The 23,500-nt window shown below is 41.5% G+C and overlaps 1 protein-coding gene across 4 annotated transcripts in view; it reads left to right on the forward strand.

Annotated features, from left to right (window-relative positions):
- LOC124001251 (A-kinase anchor protein 6-like) overlaps positions 1-23,500 on the forward strand; it is a 193,060-nt gene that overhangs the window by 94,163 nt on the left and 75,397 nt on the right. For all 4 annotated transcript variants that reach the window (XM_046307903.1, XM_046307900.1, XM_046307901.1 and 1 more), the window contains exons 8-9: positions 9,395-9,534; positions 14,640-14,760. In XM_046307903.1, the coding sequence (XP_046163859.1) occupies positions 9,395-9,534; positions 14,640-14,760 (261 nt within the window). The remainder of the gene's footprint in view (positions 1-9,394; positions 9,535-14,639; positions 14,761-23,500) is intronic.

A 23,500-nucleotide genomic window follows, 5' to 3' on the forward strand; every position in this document is an offset into this window, starting at 1 on the left:
ATGTAAATAAATGAGTATGACTGATCTAATTCTCTTGTTTTGGAGAGACTGCAGGATGATGGATCTGTGAGGGGATTCAATTGGTTGGCTAATTAGATTTTTCTATTGTCAGTGCTTATTCAGTGATCTACTTCGACCACCTTTAAAGATGATTACCCCACATCACATTAAATAACAAATACTTCCAACCAAACTTCATGTCTATTTCTAAACCACCCCCCGACTACACACACACACACACACACACACACACACACACACACACACACACACACACACACACACACACACACACACACACACACACACACACACACACACACACACACACACACACACACACACACACACACACACACACACACACACACACACACACACACACTGTCTTTATATTATTTTCAACCATTCTTATCCACATCCCCACTCCCGACCAGAGCAGAGCAGAGCCTGCTGAGAGGGCCCATGTGGACTATCTATCGGGGTTTCTCATATGAATTCACTTCTAAATCATATTTGATTTCATGCATAATTAGTTTGTCCATCAGTAGGCCTGCGTCTGGCCCCACGCTGCTACGGTATCTGCAGCATCACACAGGTCTGATGACACTGTGCTTTGGCACAACAGACAATATGCATTAGAAGAATAGCACGGTTCCGAGCCACTGCCCAACATCAGCTGCATGGAAGTCATTCCAATTCCCCCATCCTGACTATGGTAACTGTACCTTTGGAACAACATAAAGATAGCAGGAACACTGAACATTCATCCATTGCGTTTGCAGCTTTCAGTTTTGATAGGACTCCGCTACTCTCCTGCCCCACGGATTAAACCGGCCGACTTAATTATGTTTTAAAATGATATTTTAATTAAATATCAAGGTAAGCAGAAATGGATCGCAAAATAATTAATCAAACATCCCAAATATTAAACAGGGTTTTTTTTCTGCATGGGGCAGCAGAAAAGTAAGAAGCCTTATTTAGAGTCTGTTAGAGATTCAATCTAATTTAATTCTCTACCCCCTCTCTAAATAAACAGTTCTAAAACCTTTTTTTCATCTGGGGAGAGTAGAGATGATAGAGGTAATCAATATTTCTAGCATTTTAATTAAAACCGTTAGTGGAATAAATCCATTTAATTATCAGTTAATGAAATACAAGGTCATTTACCTGACAGCAACTTTGAAGGTGGCTTACTGGCTGGAATGAGCACAGCAGCCTAGTGTCAGGGCCGTTTAGCTGCTGTCAATTGGCAGGTTGAGATTCTCCTGGCAGGTTAACCCCTGAACGTCCTGTTGGCTCTGGCTTGGCTAGCCCGGTGCTCTGCTGAGGAGGAGGATTTAACAAGGATCTAGCTACAGCTCCTCTCCCCCCTCAGAGTTCAGATACAGGCAGGCAGACACACACACAAGTATGCAGGAACTCATTCATGCACACAGTACACACACACACACACACACACACACACCCATACGCTGTTGATAAGGCGTCTTATGAAAATCAAGGTTATCAGATCCAATGGTTTAAACTCTGTTATTATGAGATTACACTCTGGGAATAGCAGGGGCGGTACAGTAAATATGAGTTTCTAGGCTGCTATATTTTACCTTTCACTTCTTAAAATGAGAGAGAGAGAGAGAGAGAGAGAGAGAGAGAGAGAGAGAGAGATTGTTGAACTTGATTATCTCCATAGTGAAGAGCTATCAACATGGTTAGACGTGCAATATTTAGCCAAAGCTAACCTACTAGCTGAATAAGACATCCAACATAAATAGATACACCATTCATTCTAGAGCCATCTCTGATGGGGTGGGGTTTAGCCTATGGTGAACAGGGATCCCTGGTAGAGATTTCTCTGAATCATCATAGGTTTAGACTGTGTGTAATATTGCACATCGACTGTATTCTGGTGGATATTTCGTATAAGGAAACAAGGATGTCCAGAGCTAAAGGAATGAGGACTACTACCACAACCACTACTATAGCACCGCAGCTTCAACCCAGCACCACCGTCCCCCATCTGGAACAAAGAAAACAAATAAGGAATAGAGATACAATGAAGCAGAGAAATCGAATCTAACTTGGCCCCAAGCACTTACCTGGAATGTGCATATAATGGTCCTGGGCATTTGTCATTGTGAATCGTTCTGGAGTTTTGTCCTACTGTTAACGAAATAGTCAACTTGGCCTTGTGCATTATGTTCCAGCTTTATGTATCAATCTTTACAATTGCTTTCTTTGTCTTATTGCTGGAATCAATTTCTTTCCTGTGATTGCCAAGAAGAGCGTTTAAAAGCAGTTGCTCCACGGTTTGTTTCGGCCTCTCTCTTTTCTCACCTTTGTTGTCAACGGCTAAGAGGTGTGCTGTTTGCGCAAGGAGCCACGATATATTAGCCTTGTTTCATCAAATAACTACTGAAGTAGGATCATCTTTTGATTTATCAGATATATTCGATGTGTAGCTCTTGACTAGAATCTAGTCAAGGGCTATGAAATGTAGGTGTTTACTAGACGTCTCTGTAGTATGATGGCACGTTGTAATGGCTGACTTGCTGCTACAATATGAGTCAGAGACAGGCAGACAGGCAGGCAGACAGAAAGTCTGGCAGACAGGCTGGCAGGCAGGCAGACAGAAAGACAGAACCAGACAGACAGTGTGTGATTCAGGTAGGGTTTTGTTACAGAACCTGTCCAGGCTCCTACCATGCTTGTTCTATCTCTCCCCATGCGTTGGCACTGATGTTATACTGCAATCTGCCCACCACTGGGTCTCAGGGAGAGGCAAACGTGAACATTACGCCAACTCTGATATCAAGGCTTGATCCTGCGCCTGTTGACTTATTTATTTTCCTCTACAATTCACTTTGAAAACCTTCACTCCTTTCATCCAACAACACCCCAAAAACATTCGTTTTAGCTCCCCGAACTCAAAGGAAGGCATGTTGTCGAGCAGCTAGCTCTGATACCAGCTTTTCACCGATTTAGAATTAAGATCAGATTTTTTATGTTACTTAATTATTTCCTAATTAGTTTGCATGTTAATTAAAATGGTGGCTAATGTTAATTACCTATATTAATGCATTCTCAGTGTAACACCTGCCTGAAGCGCTTGGCTCTGTTTTAGAAATATCTTCATCTGAGCTGTTTGCCGGATGCCGCTGTGCCGCCTCTCCCCTCCATGTTGAAAAGCGGCGTGGAATTGATCTCAGATGGGCTGCTAGGGAGGTGTACTGAGCCTGTGAAGGATTTGTGATTTCTGTTGTTTTGAAAGATAGGAAAAAAAGATTTATGTGTATGAGCGCCAGGGACAAACACATATTTGAGTGCTGTCTAATACACTATATGGCCGTGTTGTTACTGGTTCAATCATTAATGGTGTTTCTCACAGACATACGCTGTTTCCATTGTCTCATATTAATACTGGTAAGATATGCATAAGATAAACAAACTTTTCTTGACTGTGTGATGACTTCCGTATATGCATCTCGATGTATTCGCTCACGTGCCTGTTCAGATGCTACATAGTCTTGTAGTGCAAACCAGAACCATATTAGATACACGGGCAGTAGTCTGACTGTGTATTAGATAGACGGTCAGTAGTCTGACTGTGTATTAGATAGAAAAGGATGAACGCACAATCAATAGTAGCCCTACCTCCCTAATCTAGAGTGGGGGACAAGTGTGTGTGTGAGTTCTGCTGGTGTTCTCCTCTCCTCTTCACACTGATGTGTCTGTCTGTCTCTCTCTGTTGCTGTTTTGACTTGTTGGAAGCCAGGGATCAGCGATTAAATGTCACCTTTCAGCAACAACATTAAATAAGGAGCAGCAATTTAGCTCCCTAGCAATTGCTAATTTCACGCCCTGATAAATGCTGCAGGAGCTAAACCTTTCAAACTCCCCTAAGATATTTCTTAAAGGTGCAGGAGCATATGTACGTTAGTGTAACTCGTATGTTTATCCCTGGGACTTTACCGCCAAGGTCAAAGTCCTTTTGGTGGAGATGCTGAATAAGTCAGCCAGTCCAACTCTGTGCCATTGCTTTATCTATGCAGACGTTTCATCCCTCTCATGCTGTCCAGTATGCTCATCCTGAAGATACCATGGCACTAGTCAATGCAACGGCTTTCTGTTAAATCATTGTACTAAACGGGAAGAGGGAAATACCTGGGACCCTCATCCCAAAGAAACATGGCGAATCAATCATAGCAATCATAGTACAGTATACTGCTATTTATAGCTGTGAGAATCCACATATACTGTACGTAAGAAAGAATGAATGAATGAAAGTTGCACATGTCAGACCACACTTTTATGATAATAGTTATTTTTGGCAGTCTCATGATTCATGCCAGGAGACCATACTACATATATTAAATCCAGACTTTATGTCTAGTGATTTGAAAGTAATAGTTTTCAAATGAGTTTCATGTTTTCCAATGGCTCCTCAGAGAGCCACAATCTTGAAAATGATCCTCTACAGCGTGTTTCAAATGGAAACAAATGGGAACGTTGAAGGAAATACTTTTCCTGTCATTTTTTTGTTGTTGCAGAAAACAAGTTGGGGACTTGGAATTCCACATCACTCCTCTATTGATGATCAGGATTTCAAAATGGTGGCCTATTCCCATAAGGGTTGTTGGTTGTTTTGAAGGTGAACCTTCACTGTTGTATGTGTAAATTTATGAGATACTTTAATGGAATCCTCAGCCGTTTACAACTCCTGAGTTCCAACCCCACAGCTCCCATCTGAATTTATTTTCTGAGCATGCTTCTTCCTTTCTTCCATCTATCTGTCCGCTCCTTTCTGATACAGCCTCAGCACAGCACAGCACAACACATCAGGATGGCCCTGATGGGAGACATTTCAAACAAGCCAATGTATGTTGTGGGTGTTTGAACACAAGTCGCGGGGGGCGGGGTGGTTGGCGGTGACTTCCCACAGTTTTCAATCTCGCCGCGATGCCTCTTGCATTCAGAGAGGACGATAAAGAAATAAACCAACCCAGCTTTTATGTCACATTGCCTAAATATACAGTTTAAAAGGCGTCCTCAGACCCCGGCTCTACCGTTCCCATACCGAGTAGTGTTCACCAGAGGCACATACTGTATCTCTCCTCGTTAATTTTGTATTGTTCCCCAGCTGGTTCAAATCAGACCAGTATCCTGTTTGCATTGCAGCCACAAAATTCCTTTTTTCTTTCTATCTCTTGTAGTTTTTTTCGGGGGGGGGGGGGTCTCAGAAGAAAGACCAAGGGAAAAGCCGTTGTTGCACGATTCTGTTTTGATGATTTTGATTCAAATGAATTTGCCGGTGTGTTTTTATTCGAAACATCTGGTCCTCCAAACAGCCCATGGACATTCTTGTAAGTCTGTGATTCTTCCCTCAAGTTTATCTCTGCCTTCAGTATCACAGAACTTGTAGCTTCTAGCTCCTTGTATTTGCAGATGGCATTTCTGTTTGTTTTATCGCTCTTTGAGGGATATCTCATTTTTACTCCATTTGACCTTTTACTCCATTTGATCTTTCTTTTTTTACAGGTATTAGTGTGAATGAATGAGAACTTTCATAATTGACTCATCCTGAATGTATCCACTCGGGATGTCTTTTCCATAAGGAGTACATTAAGTGTAGGAATTTTGCCTATATGGTTCAATGTCTTCTATCTCAATAATGTAACATATGCTATTTTAGCAGATGCTTTCACCCAAAGCAACTTAGTCACGCGCGCAGGCATCTTACGTAGGAATGGAACCCACTTCCTGGTGTTGCAAGCGCCATGCTCTACCAACTGAGCTACAGAGGACCACAATAAAAATCAAACGAAATCAAAGTCGTTGTGACTGTGACTGTCACTGTCACGCCTGGTCTTGGACTTTGAAATCTTCAATGGACTAAATGTTGAATCAATCAGCAGTTCTGTTGTTGCATCTTTCTTTGTTCGTTTCATTCATGCCAATTGTATGGGAAGGTCAACTCGATTCGATGTTAAAGTTCAGGGAAACTTTCAGAACCACCAGCAAGGGATGTTATCTATCTATCCACCTTTGAGCTATAAGCTGTGTGAAAATATACGTATTGTCGACAATATGCATCACTGTTTCACCCTAATCATACTGCATTACAGCCATATTGATATTTTCAAAGGGAGTATGTGAGAGCCGGGAGCTACGGTTGTATACATCACCACATATCCATTATTGATGACATCATCATTATCCTCTCCTGCCTGGTCTGATCAATGAGTGCCTATAGCAGAACCAATAATGGAAACAGTATGTGAAGGTAACAGTATCTGAAAGCAGAGGAAACAGGTGATGATGATGATAGAACTCTGACTGCTTGGATGGATGGAGGTACGGTTGATTGACAGTCGAAGCAGCAGGGGTTGCCCCTGGAGATATCTGGCTCTAGAAAGTAGTTCTGAGGCCCAGTATAGTAAATTGGCCCTGGCGTGTAAACAAAAAACACCTAAAATGACTTGATTCAGCAGATCCTCATATCTGAGTCTGCCCTCTGTCTCCCGAGACAGACGTAAGTATTCATCAAATGATCAAAATGTATATTGATTCCTCTGCACATTAGCAGTTTAAAGGCAGGAGAGGAGTGTTTTGACAGAGTGAGCGAGTGTGCGAGAGCAGCGCAGGTTTGAATGATTCTGTTTGAAATAAGAATACAGGATGCAGCACTCCGAATCCCCATGTCTGCATATCTGAATAAGCAGAAGTTTAAACAGGCTGAAAGGGATTGCAAGAAAATCAAAACCAACCGACCGTCCGCAGTTCACAGGGTTATTCTCTATAGAGATTCGTCCTGGCAAATCACTGCTCAGAGATGTTATTTTCCAGAAAATAAGTAACATTAGAAGGTTGATGGAAATCACTGTCGATGTGCGGTGTTGATGCTTGCTTTCTCTATCTAAATGGTGAATTGTCTTTTTCTTTAGCATAACTGTTGGAAATGTCAACACAAAGCGCCCCTCTCCATTTTAAGACTGGAAGGAATTGTTGCTCATACTATCAATGTGATCGGTGTTTTGTGGAGCGTTGATTCCTGGGTTACTAAGGAAATAATGTTCAGGCAGATCTGGTAGAGTTAGTCATTATGGTATAGGCTTATGGTACAGGTAGTCATTATGGTATAGGCTTATGGTACATGTAATCATTGTGGCATTCTGTCAGGTACAAAATTATTGACACCCTTGATAATGAGCAAAAAATACTTATTTATTAATTATTTATGAAATAAATAATACAACTACTGAGCTAAATTGTATGCAAAAAATATAATATAATTTTATACTAATAAAATTGCTCAGAGAAAGAGATTTTGTTCAACAAGTAATAAAACATATTTTCAAAACGATAGGGGTATAAATATGATGGGCACCCCTGTTTTCAAGACCTTTCAATGCCTCACCTTGCGAGGATAACGGCACTGAGCCTTTTTCCAAAATGTCTTTTGAGATTGGAGGACACTTTGGGAGGAATCTTAGACCATTCCTCCATACAGAATCTTTCCAGATCCTCGATATCGTTTGTCTGCACTTATGGACTGCCCTCTTCAATTCAATCCACTGGTTTTCAATGGGATTCAAGTCCTTTCGAGGATAAAGACTCAGTGCCATTATCCTCACAAGGTAAGGTTTTGAAAGGTTTCGATAACAAGGGTTCCAATAATTGTGACCCTTATCTTTTTGAGTAAAAAGGATTTACGTGTTAAGCAAAATCTCTTTCTCTGAGCAATTCTATTAGTATAAAATAAAATAATTTTCCAATTTGTTTGAGTGAACTCCAAAAGTATTGGGACAGTGACACATTTGGTTTTGTTTTGGCTCTGTACTCCAGCACTTTGGATGTGAAATGATACAGTGCAGACTGTCAGCTTTAATTTAATATCAAGTGAACCTTTCAGAAATCACGGCACTTATTTTTTTTTACATAGTCCCTCCATTTTAGGGGACCAAAAGTATTGGGAAAATTTGCCTTATACACTGAGTATACCAAACATTAAGAACACCTGCTCTTTCCATGACATTGACCGACCAGGTGAATCCAGGTAAAGCAATGACCCCTTATTGATGTCACTAGTTAAATCCACTTCAATCCGTGTCTATGTCGCGGAACGAGCTTGTTCTTAATGTTTTGTATGCTCAGTGTAGTTCTGGCTAGTTTGAGAAGGACAAAACAAAACTTCTTCAAGATCCTTCAAACTGGGAAGGCAACCAAATCATGGAGAGTCCTCATACAATCCACGGATGATACTCTCTTCTGGGCCCCGGCCGCATGCACTATCTGTCCTGTCCTCCAATTCAAGGTGTCTGGTGCTAAATTGCTTTTGTCTGTAGTCTGCATTAGTCATTATTGTGTGTGTAAGCAGCTCCAATGGGATTGGGTAATTAGGATCCTGACACGGCGTCCGTGAGCGGGCTGAGTGAATCCGAAATGAAGGCAAATGAAAGCAAATTCCTTCGAGGGGGACGGAGAAGGAGATCTTGCCGCCACAGTTGCGCCCACTAATTTTCTTGGAGCTCCTAGTTAGGTTCATTTCATTCTTCCCAAATGAACAGAGCGGGTTTCATAACAGACACACACACACACACAAATAAATGAGAACGAGAAAGCAAATGCATCTATCTGTTGATTTACTTGTTTATTATCGAGTGTGCTTTTGATAGAGAAGCAGTTTGCATTCATGGAATTGTTTGACCTTTGTAGAGGCATCTGCAAAATAGACAAAACGGTTTTGACAGCACACAAACAAAGACAGTTTATACAGTGTTACGGAGGAATGAGGAAAAACCAAGCAGGGTGGGGTAGTCGTTCATTGGCACAGCAATGGCTTCATCTCCATATATTTTGTATGCAATTACAGATCCACTGCAAGGCCTGCACAGTTTTCTGATTGTCTGATGCTCAGAATCACTGATCTTAACAGAAGCACTTTGGTAATGTTGCCGTATGGTGGGATTTGATATTCCTACAGTACAACAGGGCGTTTGTCTAGTGGCCAATCTGTTGGGCTCTTGAGTATGTCCATCATCTTTAATGCATAGGACATCTTATTCCAGTAACCATCCATCACAATTGCTATATCAGTAACAGGTGTTTGTTTAAAGCTAATAACTAATGTTGTGTTGAGAATTATACACTCATATCAACATAATATCTGACACTATACAGGACAACCTTTGTTTTCCAGAATGTCCTTAGTTTCCCAGTGGTAGGTCTTATTCAGGAAGTCACACTGTAGCAAAATGTTTCCAAACATTCTGAAACCGAAAACAAAAATGATCATTTCTTATTGGCATAGTCACGGTGGTCCATCCCTATTTTCCTCTCATTATTGCCAAATGAATGTGACCCTAATGTGTCCTTTGATGTGTTGTGTTATCAGGTGGAGTTGCTGCAGAGCCACCATGAGGCCCAGAGGGATGCCCTGGACCAGCTGAGCCTGAAGCTGAACAGCCAGCAGTACTGCACTGGCACCAACAGGAGGACTGGGAGGGAGTACACACAGATGTCCAAGAACAACAGGTAGAATGCCACCATTGACCCTTAGGGCCACCATACTTACATTTACATTTACATTTAAGTCATTTAGCAGACGCTCTTATCCAGAACGACTTACAAATTGGTGCATTCACCTTATGACATCCAGTGGAACAGTCACTTTACAATAGTGCATCTAAATCTTAAAGGGGGGGTGAGAGGGAATACTTATCCTATCCTAGGGGACCCACTTGGTTATGTTATACAGACCCACAATCAGACCTCTTCGATTTAGGTAGCCTACTGTATGAGCCAGCCCCATCTGGTATTTTATCTTGAAAATTGGTATTTTATCTTAAAACAGGGACATTTATTTTGAAATGGGGTCTTTTATTTTGACATCAAATGATTTACTGAGCTGAGAAAAATATACAGACAATGGAAGCAACTCAATGATAACTGTTAGTCACTGAGGGTTTGTTTTCGCTACCACTATAAATACTAAAGCTTGGGGACAATGTGGTCTCTTGCAAAGAAGAAGAAAGCTTTCTCTTTCTACAAGAGAAGTTGCTCTGTCAATTTAAGCATTCTGTTTATTCACAGTGGAATGAAATGTCACACACACTTTTATAATTTGGGGGTCACGTTCTTAACATTGTAATCTGGCGTGTACAGCACCACTCTTTGTCACGGCGCTTTTTGACTGTTTCACGCCTTACTTTGATGGTCTCTCTCCCCCAGTGGTTATCGCCAACAGACAGAAGCTAGCTACTGTTTACAAGGTTCTGCTCCACTCACTGGGAAAGACGCTCTTAAAAGACTAGGAACTGGAGAGCCATGTTCGTTGTGCTAATGATAAGCAGTGGAGGAGTGAGTGGACTCCCAAGCACAGTGCTATTGTTGTTTGGCAACTGTACAGTACAACATTTTAGAACAAGAATTCTATATACAGTTGTGGTCAAATATATTGGCACCCTTTGCATGATTCACTATTTCTTATCAAATAAGTTGGAAGAAAGAAAACTTTGTGTTCACATGTGTATTTGTTTGATTTACAACGTCAAAGGACCAAAAAATTATAAGTCCAAAAATGGGCTGGACTAAATAATTCCAAATTCAAATTACGTAGGTACCATTCTATTTACTCCACTCCAGCCATTACAACAAGCCTGTCCTCCGATATTTCAACCCACCAACCACAACTGTTAGGTAGGTTACATTTCAGTGTCTCCTCCCCAGTCAGTCCTGCAGCAGACAGAGAGTGAGTCAGTCTCTGTAACTCAGGAGTCCAGACCCAGCTGACTCCCCTCCCTTGGCTTTGAATCAAGCCTCCTTTTAATCCTTTTAAGCCTCTCATTCTAATGATTTATTTGGTAGAAAACCATAATGATCCTTTGAATTTTAATGACGGCTGCCTGCTCAAGGATTCATTGTTTTGACTCTTTGGCCCTTACCTTTAAATGGAAACGTCTTCGGGAAGGAGCTGTCGAAATCTATAGCCGGGGCTGCCGCTCCTCTCTTCTTTGCTTGCTAGCTCGCCACCACCACTGCGTTTTCAGGCCTGTCGGCTCACTAGCACACCTCTCAACCTTGATAATTACAGAATGGCTGTCAGTCACTGAGACCGAAGCTATTCCCTGTATAGTGCACTTCTTTCGGCCAAAGACCCATCCTATTCCCTATAAAGTGTACTACTTTCCCACCCTACTCCCTATATAATACACTACTTTTGGCAAGAGCGCTATATACAGTTGAAGTCAGAAGTTTACATACACCTAGGTTGGTGTCATTAAAACTATTTTTTTTAAACCACTCCATAAATTTCTTGTTAACAAACTATAGTTTTGGCAAGTCGGTTAGGACATCTACTTTGTGCATGACACAAGTCATTTTTTCCAACAATTGCTAACAGACAGATTATTTCACTTATAATTCACTGTATCACAATTCCAGTGGGTCAGAAGTTTACATTCACTAAGTTGACTGTGCGTTTAAACAGCTTGGAAAATTCCAGAAAATTATGTCATGGCTTTATAAGCTTCTGAAAGGCTAATTTACATTATTTGAGTCAATTGGAGGTGTACCCGTGACTGTATTTCAAGGCATACCTTCAAACTCAGTGCGTCTTTGCTTGACACCATGGGAAAATCAAAAGAAATCAGCCAAGACATCAGAAACAAAATTGTAGACCTCCACAAGTCTGGTTCATCCTTAGGAGCAATTTCCGAACGCCTGACGTAGCCACGTTCATCTGTACAAACAATAATTTGCAAGTATAAACACCATGGGACCACGCAGCCGTCATACTGCTCAGGAAGGAGACGCATTCTGTCTCCTAGAGATGAACGTACTTTGGTGCGAAAAGTGCAAATCAATCCCAGAACAACAGCAAATGACCTTGTGAAGATGCTGGAGGAAAAGGTACAAAAGTATCTATATCCACAGTAAAACGTGTCCTATATCGACATAACCTGAAAGGCCGCTCAGCAAGGAAGAAGCCACTGCTCAAAAACTGCCATAAAAAGCCAGACTACGGTTTACAACTGCACATGGGGACAAAGATTGTACGTTTTGGAGAAATGTCCTCTGGTCTGATGAAAATAGATGGCATCATGAGGGAGGAAAATTATTTGGATATATTGAAGCAACATCTCAAGACATCAGTCAGGAAGTTAAAGCTTGGTCGAAAATGGGTCCAAATGGACAATAACCCCAAGCATACTTCCAAAGTTGTGGCAAAATGGCTTAAGGACAACGAAGTCAAGGTATTGGAGTGGCCATCACAAAGCCCTGACCTCAATCCTATAGAACATTTGTGGGTAGAACTGAAAAAGCATATGTGAGCAAGGATCCTACATACCTGACTCACCAGCTCTGTCAGAAGGAATGGGCCAAAATTCTCCCAGCTTATGTGGGAAACTTGTGGAAGGCTATCCGAAAAGTTTGACCCAAGTTAAACAATTTAAAGGCAATGCTAGCAAATACTAATTGAGTGTATGTAAACTTCTGACCCACTGGGAATGTGATGACAGAAATGCTGAAATAAATCATTATCTCTACTATTATTCTGACATTTCACATTCTTAAAATAAAGTATTGATCCTAACTGACCTAAGACATGGAGTTTCTACTAGGATTAAATGTCAGGAATTGTGAAAAACTGAGTTGAAATGTAATTGGCTAAGGTGTATGTAACCCTCCGACTTCAACTGTATATAGGGAATCGGGTGCCATTTCAGGTTTAAAGATATCATACAGGCAGGGATGTTAGATGTTAATTTCCCTCGTTAGTAGCAGGCGGGATTAACACCATCAATTAAAGGGGCCTTTCTATGAAAGTGTCACTTTAAGTGAGATGTGAGGAGTGTCAATAAGGCGTCCAACCTTTCCTTCCTATTGCTCAGAGTGACATGGCGGCTCCAGTGATGGGCGGTGGTGATGAATTAGGTACAGTAGCGCTGCTCTCATATCAGCCAGCCAGCACTCCTCTGAGTGGGGGAGATTGATGTTAAATGGATTTGAAAAGAATAGAGGACGGAAATGCATCCATTTCAGACGCTAGCGTGTCTGTCAGCTCGGCTGGGGCTGTAGTGTGCGACACCCACCCATCCATCCGCAGAGCACAGACCTAGCATCCCTACGGTTAACAGGGTAACATTTAATGGATGTCTACTTTCATCGGAGGGAGGGAGGGAATGAACTGGGAAGAGTACTGCCAAAAGGGAGGGTTTGAAGGTTTAGTTTAGTTGAGGAGACATACAGACAGTACAGTAAGCTTTGTACACAACCAAGGCAACTGATAGAGAAAGATTCTGACAGATCAAAAGGCTATAATGTAGCTCTGCTAAATGGATCCTGCTGTGTGAGGCTTGATTTTATTCCCGTATTTGTTTGTTTGGTTAGATGCCCGCAGAGATCTTGTTCTACAAGCATTTAGTTTTGTATTAGCGAGGAAAAAACAATATCGCGGAAGGAATATTGTAACGTATTTATCAGTTTAGCTTACAAAAGGCCTACAGCAGCCGCCGTATAATGAGTTGTGGAGTTGAATGCCTTAGGGTGACTTCCTCGAGCTTTACTTGTCACACGGTTTCTCATTTTCTGTCTCCCCTGTTTTGTTATGATCAGTGACTTCTGTATAACAAGGACTAAAATATTCATATTTTCCCCAACGTCATTTTGTTTCATCAATGTCTGCTTGAAAATGCTAATACATACAGCTCCGCCATGCTTGTTGAAATTACATATGTAGTACTAAGCCAAAACTCAAGCCCGCTCCTGTGTTAACTTTGTTTCTGCTATAAATTAAAATAAAGAGGGTGTTGATATTTCCCTCCAGTTTGATGGTTATTCATGTAATCTCATTCATAGTCGTTTCTTTCTTCAGGGACAACTCAGTTGATTGCTTTGTGAATGGAAGTCGAGCGAAGGGACGAGAACGCCATCGGCAGCCTGACACAACTGTCAATGTGTCCAGAGCAGCCCAGGCGAATTCCAAAACAATTTGAACCACTAATGTTTATAAACATGTAGCCACCCGCCGAGTCTAAAAAACCAAACCAAACCCCTGACAGTAATGTGTATGTTTGAGCAATTGCCCTTGTTCCTTTCATAAATATTTGATGTTATTTCATGTCAGGGGCTGGGGAAGGGGAAGGAGGGGCTGGGGTGTGACGGAGGTAGGGAGGAAGGAGAGTTGAAGTCATGTTTAATTAAGATGTTTCTGTGCTATAGAGATAGGTGTCACTCACCAGCTGGGTCAGAGATTCAGTGTGCGTCTAACCCTGTTCACACCTTCTGCACCCTCATGAACCCAGCATTCCACTGACGGGCCATGGTAATTACCACCACTTGTCAAATATTCCCTCTGTAATGTCCAGCTGCCTTTCCCTCTTTTCAACCTAATGGTTAAGCTGAGGAAGAGGTGGGCATTGGGGGGTGGGCGTTTAGCAGGGGTTTAGTGGGATATTTCGCAGGGGCGTCGTCTCTAACCCCAGCTCTTCCTCCTTGTCTTCTTCTCCCTCCTCCCTTCCACTATCCTCTCCCCTCTACTCCCCCCCTCTCTCCTCCCTCTTCCCATCTCCTCTTCTCAATCATTCCCTTCTCCCTCTCCTCCCTCCTTCCTCTCCTCCCTCCTTCCTGTCCTCCAGTCTGCAGGAGTTTGAGTCAGACTTCCAGGAGCTCTGGGATTGGCTTATGGACATGGACTCGGTGGTGACGGACAGCTACAAGCTGATGATGTCAGAGGAACAACAGCAGTATCTCTACAAGGTGAATGGCTATTACTGGATGCCTGTTACAGTATGGATGTTACTAGCTGGCTGTAACTGGATGTTACTGGATGGCTGTATCCTGTTAATGTATGGATATTACTGGATGACTGTTACTGAATGACTGTTACTGGATGCCTGTTACTGTATGGGTATTACTAGCTGGCTGTTACTGTATGGATGTATCCTGTTACTGGATGGATGCTATTGGATGGATGTTACTGGATGCCTGTTACTAGCTGGCTATAACAGGATGTTACTGGATGGATGTATCTTGTTACTGTATGGATGTTACTGTCTGGATGTATCCTGTTACTGTATGGATGTTACTGGATGGATGTATCTTGTTACTGGATGGATGCTATTGGATGGATGTTACTGGATGCCTGTTACTAGCTGGCTGTAACAGGATGTTACTGGATGGATGTATCTTGTTACTGTATGGATGTTACTGTCTGGATGTATCCTGTTACTGTTTGGATGTTACTGGATGGATGTATCTTGTTACTGTATGGATGTTACTGTCTGGATGTATCCTGTTACTGTATGGATGTTACTGGATGGATGTATCTTGTTACTGTATGGATTTTACTGGATGGATGTTACTGGATGGATGTTTTCTTACTGAATGGATGTTACTGTCTGGATATATCCTGTTACTGTATGGATGTTACTGGATGTATGTATCTTGTTACTGTATGGATGTTACTGTCTGGATGTATCCTGTTACTGTATGGATGTTACTGGATGGATGTATCTTGTTACTGGATGGATGTAATTGGATGGATGTTACTGGATGCCTGTTACTAGCTGGCTGTAACAGGATGTTACTGGATGGATGTATCTTGTTACTGTATGGATGTTACTGTCTGGATGTATCTTGTTACTGGATGGATGTTACTGTATGGATGTTTTCTTACTGTATGGATGTTACTGTCTGGATGTTACTGTATGGATGTTACTGTATGGATGTTACTGTATGGATGCATCCTGTTACTGTATGGATGTTACTGGATGGATGTTACTGTATGGATGTTACTGGATGAATTTATCCTGTATTGATTTTACTTTTCTGATGTTACTGTATGGATTTGGCTTTATGGATGTTACTGTCTGGATGTTACTGTATGGATGTTACTGGATGGATGTTGCTGTATGGATGTTACTTTCTGGATGTTATTGTATGGATGTTACTGGATGGATGTTACTGGATGGATGTATCCTGTATTGATGTTACTTTTTGGATGTTGCTGTATGGATGTTACTGTCTGGATGTTACTGTATGGATGTTACTGTCTGGATGTTACTGTTTGGATGTTACTGTCTGGATGTTACTGTTTGGATGTTACTGTTTGGATGTTACTGTCTGGATGTTACTGGATGGATGTTACTGTATGGATGTTACTGTATGGATGTTACTGTCTGGATGTTACTGGATGGATGTTGCTGTATGGATGTTACTGTCTGGATGTTACTGTATGGATGTTACTGTCTGGATGTTACTGTTTGGATGTTACTGTCTGGATGTTACTGTTTGGATGTTACTGTTTGGATGTTACTGTCTGGATGTTACTGGATGGATGTATCCTGTTACTGTATGGATGTTACTGTATGGATGTTACTGTATGGATTTTGCTGTTTGGATGTTACTGTCTGGATGTTACTGTATGGATGTTACTGGATGGATGTATCCTGTTACTGTATGGATGTTACTTTGTGGATGCATCCTGTTACTGTATGGATGTTACTGTTTGGATGTTACTGTTTGGATGTTACTGTTTGGATGTTACTGTATGGATGTTACTGCATCGATGTATCCTGTTACTGTATTGATGTTAATGTATGGGTGCATCCTGTTACTGTCTGGACGTTACTGTTTGGATGTCACTGAATGGCTGTTACTGCATCAATGTATCCTGTTACTGTATGGATGTTACTGTATGGATGTTACTGTATGGATGTATCATGTTACTGTATTGATGTTAATGTATGGATGCATCCTGTTACTGTCTGGATGTTACTGTCTGGATGTTACTGTATGGATGTTACTGTATGGATGTTACTTTATGGATGTATCCAATTTGTAAGTCGCTCTGGATAAGAGCATCTGCTAAATGACTTAAATGTAAATGTAATGTAAATGTTACTGTATGGATGTTACTGGATGGATATTACTGGATGGATGTTTCTTTATGGATGTATCCTGTTACTGTATGGATGTTACTGTATGGATGTTACTGGATTGATTTTACTGTATGAATGTTACTGTGTGGATGTATCCTGTTACTGTATGGATGTTACTGTATGGATGTTACTGATGGATGTTACTTTATGGATGTATCCTGTTACTGTATGGATGTTACTTTATGGATGATACTGGATGGATGTTACTGGATGGATGTTACTTTATGGATGTATCCTGTTACTGTATGGATGTTACTGTATGGATGTTACTTTATGGATGTTACTGGATGGATGTTACTGGATGGATGTTGCTGGATGGATGTTACTGGATGGATGTTGCTGGATAGATGTTACTGGATTGATGTATCCTGTTACTGTATGGATGTTACTGTTTGGATGTTACTGTTTGGATGTTACTGTATGGATGTTACTGCATCGATGTATCCTGTTACTGTATGGATGTTACTGTATGGATGTTCCTGTATGGATGTATCCTTTTACTGTATTGATGTTAATGTATGGGTGCATCCTGTTACTGTTTGGATGTTACTGTTTGGATGTTACTGAATGGCTGTTACTGCATCAATGTATCCTGTTACTGTATGGATGTTACTGTATGGATGTTACTGCATGGATGTTACTGTTTGGATGTTACTGTATGGATGTTACTGCATGGATGTATCCTGTTACTGTATGGATGTTACTGTATGGATGTTCCTGTATGGATGTATCCTGTTACTGTATTGATGGATATGCATCCTGTTACTGTTTGGATGTTACTGTTTGGATGTTACTGAATGGCTGTTACTGCATCAATGTATCCTGTTACTGTCTGGATGTTACTGTATGGATGTTACTGTATGGATGTTACTTTATGGATGTATCCTGTTACTGTATGGATGTTACTGGATGGATGTTTCTTTATGGATATATCCTGTTACTGTATGGATGTTACTGTATGGATGTTACTGGATTGATTTTACTGTATGGATGTTACTGTGTGGATGTATCCTGTTACTGTATGGATGTTACTGGATGGATGTTACTGGATGGATGTTACTTTATGGATGTATCCTGTTACTGTATGGATGTTACTTTATGGATGTTACTGGATGGATGTTACTGGATGGATGTTGCTGGATGGATGTATCCTGTTACTGTATGGATGTTACTGTATGGATGTTACTGTATGGATGTTACTGCATGGATGTTACTGGATGGATGTTACTGGATGGATGTTACTGCATGGATGTTACTGGATGGATGTTACTGGATGGATGTATCCTGTTACTCTATGGATGTTACTTTTTGGGTGTTACTGGATGGATGTTACTGTCTGTATGGTGGATGGTGGTGCACTATGCCCCATGGCGAGGGCCTGGCCTACTAGCTTGTAATCACATTCTCCTTAGCCGGGCCCTGGAAGAGGTGGTGTGTGTGTGTGAGGGGGTCTTTAGTAATCCTCTTCATGCACCTCCCTACCTCTGACCCCCCACACCATAGCTAACATCCTGATTGCCAGAAAGCTCCCATTATCACATTCCATTAAGGTGTGATTTCATAAAAGTCTAAAGATCTCTTGCGATGAACGGAAACAAAAGAGAGGGAGGCATTAACGTTTTACTGCAGTGGGCTAAATCAGGGTCACGCAGAGTGTTTCTTGGTCGTCTTAAACAAATCTACTTTGAAACCCAAGTATGCACCTCACACACATGGTTCTGGGCTTAAAAAGAGAAGACACCTGTACCATGTCAGATAAAGAGTTGAAATGTATTACATTTTGAGTTTGCCTCCCAATATTACATTTTATATACATCACAGAAGACTGAAATATAACAAAACCGTTTGACAAAGAAACACCAGATTTTCAGAAGGTTTTTTAATGTTATGCAATTCCGAAATATATGAATAACATTCGGCCCATGAGACCACTAGGTCATTTGACTGCAGGAAAGGGCTACTGACCAGACTGCAACCAAATGAATGTATGGAAACGCACAGAGCACAGGGTGTTCTGATATGAGGTCTCAGACACACTTCTGTCCTTCAGATGCTACCTTCCCTCAGAGGCATGGAAAGAAGGACACAGAGGGAAAGAGGAAGGGAGAGAGGGAGACAGAGATGGAGAGAACGAGGGAGTCAGAGCGATAGGAGAGAGCAATAGAAAATAGCAAGCAATAGATTGAGGTTCCTATTTTGTCACAGCCTTTATAGGCACCTTGTCTCAATGAATTTTTATTAGTGATAGATAAAACTAGCCATATTGTGTTAAGTCAATATGTTTGTTCCTGATTAAAACAAACTGATTTGGGCCCTGATATTGATTTAATTTCCTCCAATGCTAATAAATATGTACTACACTGCCCGTTTGTTTTACATTTCTCCCTACACCTGCACTCTGTTGTTTATCTGGCTAACACTGGATTGATTGAAAAAGGTAAGTGTGTGTGTTGGTCCTGTGTTGCTGGCTGGCAAGCAGGCAGGCAGGCAGGCAGGCAGGCAGGCAGGCAGGCAGGCAGGCAGGCAGGCAGGCAGGCAGGCAGGCAGGCAGGCAGGCAGCCTGTTGTTTGCCGAGGCTAGGGGATTTTATCATAGGTGAGGGAGAGAGGGCTGACTGCTGGGAGGCACAGGCTGTAAATCAAGCTCATTTAGGCTATTTTTATTACTGTACTGATTCTGACACTCGTCATCCTTGAATTGCTTTGAGCATATGGCATATTTCGAAAGAGCAGATTGTGAATCATAAAGAAATCAAATGAATAACCACCTTCAGAACTGGAAACAACATAATGACAAGAAATGGCTCCCCAACAGCCTTCTCCTCCTCCCTCTGCACACATTTTCATTTCCAAACTGCAGAAGGTCACAGTCAAGGTCAAAACTAATCTTCTCTCATCTTGCATATTGACCTCACCATTAGTCATATCTTAAGTGATGAAGTAGGAAATATCACATCATTTCCTTTTTTTATACTGTCATTATATGACAGAGCCTTTATACTTTCAGAAAATGGTGCCTAGCCCACAATTATATCTATTATACTCTCCTGTATGAAATCTAACAGGAATATCTGAGATAGTGACAGTTCCTCCCACTACATTTCCTACCCATCATTGTCGTCTTTATTTTTCAATTTAGAAAATTTGAGCTGTGTCATTTTTCCCACGCAAAACATTAAGAAAAATGTATTATCTTTTCCGTCACTTTGCACATCAAAATCCACATGAAATGGATAACTGACCACACAATCTACATTTTCCAATGGCCATCTCAGTCCTCCGGACTGGAACACCCATTGAGAGCCTGTGGTTTGAATTGAAGAGGGCAGTACACAAGCGAAAACGAAGGATATCAAGGAGGACTGGTCTAAGATCACTCCCAATGTGTTCTCCAATCACAAATAAAAACATTGAGAAAAAGGCTCAGTCTTGCTATCCTCGCAAGGGGATAGAGTATTGACCCCCAATCTTTTTGAGTTCTTTTTTTTATTACATGTTAAACACATTGTATTTATTTGAGCAATTGTATTAGTATAAAATTATTAACATTTAAAAAAAATTGGAGCATACAATATACAGAAGCTCAGTATTTGTATTATTTATTTTAAACAGTCTTTTTAGCTCGTCTTTATCAAGAGATCAAATCATGTTGGACCCCACTGTAAATATCCCTCAGTGGCAGACTAGACATCAAGTGCTGAGCTGGTGTTGGCTTGGTGTCTGTGTTGCCTTCTTTATGGTGTAACCATCCACATCAACACTACAGCGGTGGTGGTGATGCCCTCTCAGTTGACTTCTGACAGTCAGAATACATTTCACTTATCTGCGCTGATCAGAGAGCCACTTCTTTAGAGTGAGCCACCGCTGAATATTAGACAGGAGTGTAACCCCGGCCTTATGGCATCGTATTGTCAAACATTTGATCTCTATTTTGTGGCTAGATCAATCAGAACAAAATGTTGTTCACAGGGACATTGATTACTTCCATGTACTCTGCAGACCGAGTGATGATCTTCACTGATGATCAAGCTACAGTTGTGGAGTGTAACTTTAATTTGTGGCCCTTTCGTCTGGACGTTGTTGACGGTATCCGTCAATGACAATCACCTCCAAATTATTGATTAACTGAAAGAGCAGCTTAATTCGTCCATTGGAGGTTAACTAAAATATTCATCTGATCATGAATATTCATGAAGGTGATGCATTCATGAATATTAAATAACTTAGAGTTTTTTTATGGGCCAAGTTCTCTGTAAAATATTGATACATTCTCATAGTATTTGTGCCCTGTTGGTAGAACACAGAAAATGTGTAGATTAATGCTACATTGGTTAGGTAGATCAAAATATCTGTATTGATCTTCAAATATTCTTATTAAAATCTTACCCTATTTGACTTCTTAGATGCATATGGGGCGGCAGGTAGCCTAGTGGTTGGACTGGTAACTGAAAGGTTGCAAGATCGAATCCCCGAGCTGACAAGGTAAAAATTTGTCGTTCTACGCCTGAACAAGGCAGTTATTCCACTGTTCCTTAGGCTGTCATTGAAAATAAGAATTTGTTCTTAACTGACTTGCCTCGTTAAATTATGAAAAATATGCATTAATTCTATAAAATCCTATTTAATATTTATTCTATGTGACTTCTCATTCGAACTTCCGGGGAGACAATATGGCAGCATGCGATGAGTGAGATTATCCATTGTAGCCTGTCTGTGTGTGTTTACAGTTCAGGGCTCCTCTCCCTCATTAGACTTTTCATCTCTCTTTACCTCACGTGACAGTTGACGGCTCTGCTCTGCTCAGTATGAATATTACAACCATTATCTCTAATCCTCCATATAGAACACAGAACAAATGGAAAACATAGCTAGAACACAGTATTTATCTGAGGGAGAATGACAATCAGAATGTTGATATCTAGACTCCTGTTTATTAGAGGACTGCTCAGATCAGTGAGTGCCGAGGAAGTGGAGCGTGTGTGTGTGTGTTGGTGTTAATCTGCATTATGCCTGGCTACATGCGTGTGGGTGGTTAGGCATGGTGGAGCTACAAAGGCGAGGAGTGTGTGTGTGTGTTTGTGTGTGTGTGTGACACAGTGCTGTGTTTTATATATCTGGAAGGAGCAGGTGGTGTTTAATGTGGAGACTCAGCTCCATGGGGCTCTCTCTCTCCAGTCACTCACTGTCAGACACAAACACTACACACACACACACACAGACACACACACTGTGGCGGTGATACTGCTGGAACCATCCACACATTCATTGTTGAACACACATGCACACACACACATGCCTGGCTGCATTAGTAATTTTCAATAATTCATAGTGAAGGCATAATGAGAGTGGAGAGTTAATTTGTTGACACTGTGTTCCATGAGAAGTAATGCAGTAGCTGTCTGTAGTTTAATTCAAGTAATGTTTGACTCTCCTCCCGTGTCATTTTAGACGGTCGTCGTGAGTCACTTCACCATGGGAGAGCGGGGAGCAGAACAGTTTCCCTCAAAGCTGCCGCTTGAATTGACCAGAAATAATAACAAGCCCTTCTTATCTTCGCTTGCGTACATTCTCGCCTTTTTGATAACAATTTTATTTTCAATGACAGTGTCTCTTGTTCAAATGTAGCCTGAATCAAAACCCTGCTGATGGAGTACCATGCCTGGCTGTCTGTATCTTCTAATGAAGTTGTGAAGTGTTCTCATCCTTGCCACCTCTCTCAGTATGAATAGATTGACTGCAATTAAAAGCCACAGTGTGTTTCTAGAACACTGTGATTCAGCCCATCTCCAGGGCAACCAGAGTGTCACTTCCAAAAGTAAACCAAATATTTTTTGGGAGGCGGGGACTCTACAATTAATTAAACACTTCTGGGAGGGACAGTTTGCAAGCGAAGAAGTGACTGTTCATTGAAATCACATGTGGACAGGGAGGCGCTTGGGGTTGAGGTGAATGTATGGGTGTGAGTTGTGTGTTGTGTGTGAGTATGTAGAAGGTTTCATTCTGATTAAAGGGAAACATTTCATCCATCCATAGATGCAGTAGCTATAGAGAAACATCATAATGACATGGTGGGGTTAGTGCTGGCACTGCCTTCAGTCAGCTAACAATCCTCCATTGAGTTGAGTGTCCCACTCCTGGGCTCCTTACCAAGTGGCACAGAATGACTACCCCTCACCAGGCCAATCTTTCACATCTCGCCTCTGTCTACTCTGTCACACCTCCTGACTCTTGGTTCACCTCCAACCTAACCCACCACGTTTCCTTCCCAACACAGCCAAGCCATCACCCCCCCTCCCCTCCCACCCCCCACCCTGCACAGCCAATACCCCTTCACCCCGTATCACCCCTTCTATCGGCAGCTTTGGGTCAGATGCCAGTGTTGCTATACAAAGGCCTCTGTGTTGGTTGGGGAGGCTAATGTTTGCTGCTGCTTTGTGTGTGTTTGTGTGTGTATGTACACGTATGCGTGTTCGTGCATTATTGCGCTTCTACATTCTGTGTGTGCGTGTGTGTGTGTGCTTGTACATTGTGTATGCTTGTACCAGATGGCTGCTTGCG

This window comes from Oncorhynchus gorbuscha, linkage group LG17, assembly GCF_021184085.1.
Source record: "Oncorhynchus gorbuscha isolate QuinsamMale2020 ecotype Even-year linkage group LG17, OgorEven_v1.0, whole genome shotgun sequence".
Classification (NCBI taxonomy): domain Eukaryota; kingdom Metazoa; phylum Chordata; class Actinopteri; order Salmoniformes; family Salmonidae; genus Oncorhynchus; species Oncorhynchus gorbuscha.